The sequence below is a fragment of the Palaemon carinicauda genome, chromosome 8 (genome assembly GCF_036898095.1).
Source record: "Palaemon carinicauda isolate YSFRI2023 chromosome 8, ASM3689809v2, whole genome shotgun sequence".
NCBI classification, from domain to species: Eukaryota; Metazoa; Arthropoda; class Malacostraca; order Decapoda; family Palaemonidae; genus Palaemon; species Palaemon carinicauda.
The window spans coordinates 171,698,379-171,705,878 of NC_090732.1; the positions used below are offsets into that span (position 1 = coordinate 171,698,379).

At 39.0% G+C, this 7,500-nt stretch overlaps 1 protein-coding gene across 1 annotated transcript in view; it reads right to left on the reverse strand.

Moving 5' to 3' along the window:
* Nucleotides 1–2,704, reverse strand: part of LOC137645097 (uncharacterized) — a 22,170-nt gene extending 19,466 nt beyond the window's left edge. Inside the window, exon 1 of the mRNA XM_068377944.1 lies at nt 2,223–2,704. Coding sequence (XP_068234045.1) covers nt 2,223–2,702 — 480 coding nt within the window. The 5' untranslated portion in view covers nt 2,703–2,704. The remainder of the gene's footprint in view (nt 1–2,222) is intronic.
* Nucleotides 2,705–7,500: the final 4,796 nt, after the last annotated feature.

The window sequence follows — 7,500 nt, forward strand, 5'->3', positions numbered from 1 at the left end:
GGCCAGGGAAGGGAGGAGAAGGTAAAACTCGACTCTTAGTTCTCAATCTAGACTGAAACCTGACTTCTCATTTTATCCTACCCTGATAAGAGATTTTTATTCACAGTTTAGACTGAAATTGTAATCCTCATTCTCTTTCTTGGCTATCAAGCAACTACTGTACAAGTTCTCTATGCTGACTGAAAATAGTTATTTGTCTGAAATAAGTAAAAGTAAAATTAATGATCCTTACTATGATTGAAACCGTTGTTTCTTATCTCGTGACTCCCAGATAGATTTGATTTATAAATTTACTCAGTAAAGTTCGTCGCTAGGGCCTAGGAGGCCGTTCAGCAGCCAAGTGAAACTGGAGGAGTGACCCTAAAATTGCACTATGAAGTAAAACTTTAGAGGTTTGACAGTAAGGCAGAAGAAAGAAAACGGCAAAGGAGTACATGCCCATGGTAACTCCTAGGGAGAGAGAGAGAGAGAGAGAGAGAGAGAGAGAGAGAGAGAGAGAGAGAGAGAGAGAGAGAGAGAGAGTGTGTGCATTTGTTCTTTATTATATAAGGTAGATTAAACATCTTTAAAATGTTAATAAACGTAGTTTTAATCAATATTAGTGTTATTCAAAGAGTACCCTTTTCTTTTTCCATGTTAATGTACATGAGTAACTTGACATTATATATTATTACCATCATTAGAGTAGTAGTAGTAGTAGTAGCAGTTGTTGTTGTTGTATCAATAGTAGTAGTAGTAATAGAAGTAGTAGTTGTTGTTGTTGTTATTGTTGTTGCAGCAATAGTAATAGTAGTAGTAGTAGCTGTTGTTGTTGTAGCAATAGTAATAGTGGTAGTAGTAACTGTTGTTGTTGTTGTTGTTACAATAGTAATAGTGGTAGTAGTTATTGTTGATATTGTTGTTGCAGCAATAGAAGTAGTGATAGTAGTTGTTGTTGTTATTGTTGTTGCAGCAATAATAATAGTGGTAGTAGTTGTTGTTGTTATTGTTGATGCAGCAATAGTAGTAGAGATAGTAGTTGTTGTTGTTATTGTTGTTGCAGCAATAATAACAGTGGTAGTAGTTGTAGTATGAGTATGTGTAAAAGACACTAATGAAGATTAATATTCGACAAAAGTACTTTATATACATTTGCAGTAGGAAAGAAACACTCATAATTACCACGTGAAGAGGCTTAGTCGATAGTATTATTATTATCATTATTATCACTTGCTAAGCTACAACCCTAGCTGGAAAAGCAGGATACCATAAGCCCCAGGGCTCCAGCAGGGAAAATAGCCCAGTGAGGAAAGAAAATAAGAAAATTACAAGAAAAGTAATTAACCCAGTGAAAGAATTGTAGCCATTTGTAAAGGCAAAACATCCAAATATGAGAATTTTGAATTATATCTTGCTAAGCACCTCTGCCAACGAAGTTGAGATTAGGTTACGTTTTCGCTTTTGTTTGTGTGTTTGTTTCTTTGTTTGTGAACAACTTCCTGACCACATTTTTACTCACAGAGTAGTGAAACTTTCAAGGATTAAGTGTTATGTTGAGACGTGGAAGAGATTCTATTTCGAAAGTCCCAGGTCAAAGGTCAAGGTCAAGGTTGGGCAAAAGGTCGTTTGTGTATGAGCTACTTCCTGGTCACAATTTTACTCATAGCATAGTGAAACTCTCAATGATTAATTGCTATGTTAAGACGTGGAAGTGATTCAATTTTGAAAGTCCTAGGTCAAAGGTCAAGGTCAAGGTAGGGTAAAAGGTCGTTTGTGTGGGAGCAACTTCCTGGCCACAATTTTACTCATAGAGAAGTGGAAGCTGATTCAGTTTTGAAAGTCCTAGGTCAAAGGTCAAGGTCAAGCAAAAGGTCGAGAAATAAGCCGCAGTGGCGCAGGTCTGCACTCTACTCAGTTCCCCTCTAGTTGAAAGATGCAATATCAACGATCTATAAGTACAATAACTACAAAGTAAAATGAAAGGTCAAGGTCAAGCAAACAGGTCAAGAAATGTGCTGCCATGGCGGAGGTCTGCGCTCTACTGAGAGCCCCTTATAAGTACAATAACTATAAAGTAAAACGCAGAAAATGACAATGAAAGTGGAATGCAACGAAAGTAAAATGCAGAAAATGACAATGAAAATGAAATGCAACAAAAGTAAAATGCAGAAAATGACAATGAAAGTGAAATGCAACAAAAGTAAAATGCAGAAAATGACAACGAAAGCGAAATGCAACATTACCATTTTAACCCTGTTCCTCTCACGGGCGTTCCTCCTGGACACCGGAACCGGCAAATCCCCGCCGTCCGAATAGGATATCCTCCTCCTGCACTTCCCGGGCGACGGCGTCCCCAGACCTCCTGACGAAGCGCTGCTAAGCCTGGTCATCGAAGTGGGCGTCCTGACGTAGGGCGAGGAGGCGGGCGACCTCGAGGAGAACTTGACATTTGGCGAAGGTCTGATGGGCGTGAGAGCCTTGTGAGGGGACTTCGAGGAGGGCGGGGATGACCTAAGGCTATTAGTCCTGGATGTGATCTTGTTAATCGCACTCCTATTTAAAGCAGTCCTGCCGATGTTGCTCTCCTTCACGCCCTTGGAAGACACGCCTGAAGTCCTGTTCTGGATGTTAGCGGCGTTCGACGGCTTCAGGACGTCCAGTTTCACGGGGCTCTGGACTTCCAGCTTCACTTGTCCCGACATCATGACCGCATTCCTGGACATCGTTCTGTCATCGACACTCAAAGTTTCCTTCGACTTTCTCAGCGTCTCGCTTCAATCATAATTCACAGCACAAAAGGGGACAAGCTTAAACCACACTTGGCTCTCCCTCTCTCTCTTTCTCTCGCTCTCTCTCTTTCTCTCGCCCTCTCTCTCTTTCGCTGGACTGATAGATACGTACACACTTTTACCCGATATTGACGGCTAACGGTTTTCCTGGGTTCACTTCAAATATTACCGCCGCCTCTCTTTCTCTCTCTCTCTTTCTTTCACTCGAATTCCAGCCTCCGACAATACGTCCCTTCGACCCGTAGCGGTAACGGAATGATTCTGCGCGTGCCGAAACTCTGAGACCTAACGCACGTGCATAAGCCCCGCCCCTAGCGTATAACGTCAGCCAATGGGGATTCCTCCCGCCATTTCTGTAACCAATAGCTTGGCGGAATGAAGGAGGCAGGCTCCACCCATGCGCACGTGTACGTAATATCGTAGGTGGCGCGTGTCCAGAAGGCACGTGCCGCGGTGGTGTAGCTCTTTGTTGTCAAAATTGGCTTTCGTCTGAATCCTTTCCTCAAAAAAAAAAAAGCCACCTTAAACGCGACAATGAAGGGATTGGACAAAAGGGGAAATATTAAAAACAGAAGTATTCATTGTCTATTTACTTTTCTTTTCCACGCAAACACATAAAAAAACATAGATTTTCTCTCGAAACTCTCTTATTTTCGTGGCGTTCGAGTGGCCGGCAGCTGTGTGTCACCCTCCTCCTCCTCCCTCCGGCCAGTTAGTTCACAGTGGAAATAATCCTGACAGAGTTGCCAGCGCAGTGTAAACAAATCGATAATAGAGGTATTCTATTCAAAGCTGTAAAAATGACTAGTAACTAAAGAATTAGAATAAACTCAATAAATGGAATACCAGAATCTTGGTTCGACAGGAAAGGCTAACAAAATAGAGCTTCAAATAAAGAGAGAGAGAGAGAGAGAGAGAGAGAGAGAGAGAGAGAGAGAGAGAGAGAGAGAGAGAGAATATATATCTCTACCACTGGGATGATAACCTTCCCAAGGGACCATCTGCTCGCTAACCTAACAGACAGACAACAATAGTCTTACGTCGGGGCAATCCTTAACATGGCATAAAAACTGTAGCTATAACTTATTGGATCAGAATAAATCTGCGTTCAGCTTTTGGGTAGGTGGGGGCGAGGGAGGGGGTGCTTGTACCTGGTAGGGGTGTTAGTAGCTGGTAGGGGAGCTAGTAGCTGGAAGGGATGCTAGTAGCCGGTAGGCGTTCTAGTAGCTGGTAAGGGTGCTAGTAGATGGAAAGGATGTTAATAGTTGGAAGGGGTGCTAGTAGCTGGTACGGGTGCTAGTAGCTGGTAGGGATGTTAGTAGCTAGTATGGGTGCTAGTAGCTGGTAGGGGTGCGAGTAGCTGGTAGGTGTACTAGTAGCTGGTAGGAGTAGGAATGCTAGTAGCTGGTTGGAATAGGATTGCTAGTAGCTGGTAGGGGTACTATTAGCTGGTAGGGGCTAGTAGCTTGAAGGGGTGCTAGTAGCTGGTAGGGATCCTAGTAGCTGGTAGGGGTGCTAGTAGCTGTAAGGGGTACTAGTAGCTGGTAGGGGTACTAATAGCTGGAAGGGGTGTTAATAGCTGGTAGGGGTTCCAGTAGATGGTAGGGGTACTAGTAGCTGGTAGGGGTACTAAACGCTGGAAGGGGTGTTAACAGCTGGTAGGGGTACCAGTAGATGGTAGGGGTGTTATTAGCTGGAGGGGGTGCTAGTAGCTGGAAGGGGTGCTAATAGCTGGTAAGGATACTAGTACTTGGAAGGGATGCTAGTAGCTGTAAAAGGTTCTAGTAGCTGGTAGGGGTGCTAATAGCTGGTAGGGGTACTAGTAGCTGGAAGGGGGTGCTAATAGCTGGTAGGGGGTGCTAATAGCTGGTAGGGGTACAAGTAGCTGGAAGGGGGCGCTAATAGCTGGAAGGTGCGATAGTAGCTGGTAGAGTTGCTAGTAGCTGGCAGGAGGCGCTAATAGCTGGTAGGGGTACTAGTAGCTGGAAAGGGGGTGCTAGTTGCTGAAAGGGGGTACTAATAGCTGGTAGGGGTACTAGTAGCTGGAAGGGGGTGCTAGTAGCTAGTATGGGTGCTAGTAGCTGGTAAGTGTGCTAGCTGGAAGGGCTGCTAGTATCTGGGAGGGTGTTTAAACCAAGAGAATGTACCGGATTAACCAAAGCAGTTGTTGAGCATCAGAGAAATGGTTCGAAAGGCCACTCACTCCCCTTTTCACCAGTACATGCATTGATTGAGCTGTGCTTTTGAATGCATCGCTGACGTGCAGGATTAATCGTGAGGCGACTGGCTAAAAGGGGTCCGTGTGCTTTGGCGTTTGCTTGGGCAAGGTTCAGGTGACAGTGGTGTGTATATAATTGGTTCTTTTCAATGAGGTTTTAATCTTATGGGAGGGATGTTATTACAATGTGTGCTTAAATGTTGTTGTTATTATTATTATTATTATTATTATTATTATTAATGCTGCTGTCGTTGATGTTATTATTATTATTATTATTATTATTATTATTATTATTATTATTATTGATGTTGTTGTTGTTAATGTTGTTGTAGTTGATGTTATTATTATTATTATTATTATTATTATTATTATTATTATTATTATTATTATTGTTATTATTGTTATTATTATTATTATTAGCTTAGCTACAACCGTAGTTGGAAAAGCAGGATGCTACAAGAGCCCAAGGGCTCCAACTGGGAAAAATAGCCCAGTGAGGAAAGGAAGTAAAGAAATGGATAAACTACAAGAAAAGTAATGAATAATTTGAAATAAATTATTTTACGAACAGTAACATTAGAATTGTTTTTATAATTGTTTTTTTTTTCAATAAAGTTAATCTTTTGGTTGAAATAAAATATTTCCAAAAGTGTACTTCATTGGTATATTTTCCTTACTCAAGTGGGCAAAATATTGGCAGAAACTTTTATTTCCTTGTTTCCTTTCCTCACTGGGCTATTTTTTCCCTGTTGGACCCCTTGCTTTTTACACCAGGGTTATAGCTTAGCTTACAATAATAACAACAACAACAACAATAATAATAATAATAATAATAATAATAATAATAATAATAATAATAATAATAATTAACAAAACAGTGAATCATCATCAAAGAGTGAAACTTTATCCAATATTCTTTCAACTTAGATGAAAAAAATAGTCTTATCGTAACATTATTTGCAACGAAAATAGTTTTATGGTAACATTATTTCCATGGAAAATACTTATCGTAACATTATTTCTACTGTAAACAGTCTTATCGTAACATTGTTTTCACAGAAAATAGTTTTAACGTAACATTATTTCCACTGAAAATAGTCTCGCGTAACATTATTTCTACTGAAAATAGTTTAATGTATTACTTCCACGGAAGATAGTCTTATCCTTACATTATTTCTACTGAATATAATCTTGTCGTAACGTTATTCCTACTGAAAATAGTCTTATCGTAAAATTATTCCCACTGAAAATAGTCATATCGTAACTTTATTTTTACTGAAAATAGTTTACCATATTATATCAACGGAAAATAGCCTTATCGTAACATTATTTCCCGTGCAAATAGTCTCACGTAATATTATTTCTACTAAAAATAGTTTTATCCTATTATTTCCACTGAAAATAGTCCCATCGTAAAATTATTTCCACTGAAAATAGTCCTATCGTAAAATCTTTTCATCAGAAATTACAATATTCCAAAGCATTTCCAAAAACTACCTGTCGTTCAGAAGACTTCGTCAGTCTAACGGAATTTGGATTGTCATCGACTAGGGGAATCCAATGAGGGAAATAAAAGTGTCAGTATTATTCCCAATATCAGATCAACACTGCTCTACATCGCTATGTAATGTCCGAACGGCCAGTACAGTGAAGCGCTTTTTTCAGAAATTTACGATCGCTACATCTCCACTTCTTTTCGTTTCGCTCATCTCCGATTGAATAGATGAATTATTTTCACGCAAACAATTTGGATAAACAATACTAAAATCTAAATTATGTGTTCACTTGTTTATGACAATTTATTGAGAGTATAAAAGGGGGGAAAAGTAGAGCGAAAAGAATGGTTTGTTGTGAGGGAAAGCATAAGGTTCTCAGTTCGTTTCGTTTATTCTTCCCCTCACAACCATCTGTTGATGGCGAGAGTTGCCAGCGTGTATTTTACTCCCTTTTGTGACCAGAAATCGATATTCTCCCACTGTGTTATAGCATAAGCTCGTTTGGGTAGCCGCGTATTATTATTAGTAGCAGTAGTAGTAGTAATAGTAGTAGTAGCAGTATTAAGTAGTAGTAGTAGTAGCTAATCTACAACCCAAGTTAGAAAAGCAGGATGCTATAAGCCCAAGGGCTCCAACAAGGATAAATACTTCAGTGAGAATATTAATTTTCTTGTAAATTTATAATGGTAAAATTGTTAATAACAAGGTAAGCTGATACTAGTAATTGGCTTGGGAAGAGAAGGTTAAAATCTCATCAAGTTATATGTTTGAATTATACTTTTTATTTCCATTCAATATTTTACGACTCAAAACAAAACCATTTAATATAGGATGAAAAATAGGAATTATTTTTATACTTTTCATAATTTCAAAAATTTCATCTGTTAATTAATTCATGCATTTATTAATTTGTTTTTGTCTCATTCAATCAAATTAATTATATATATATATATATATTATATATATATATATATATGTGTGTGTATATATAAATATATATATATATATATATATGTTT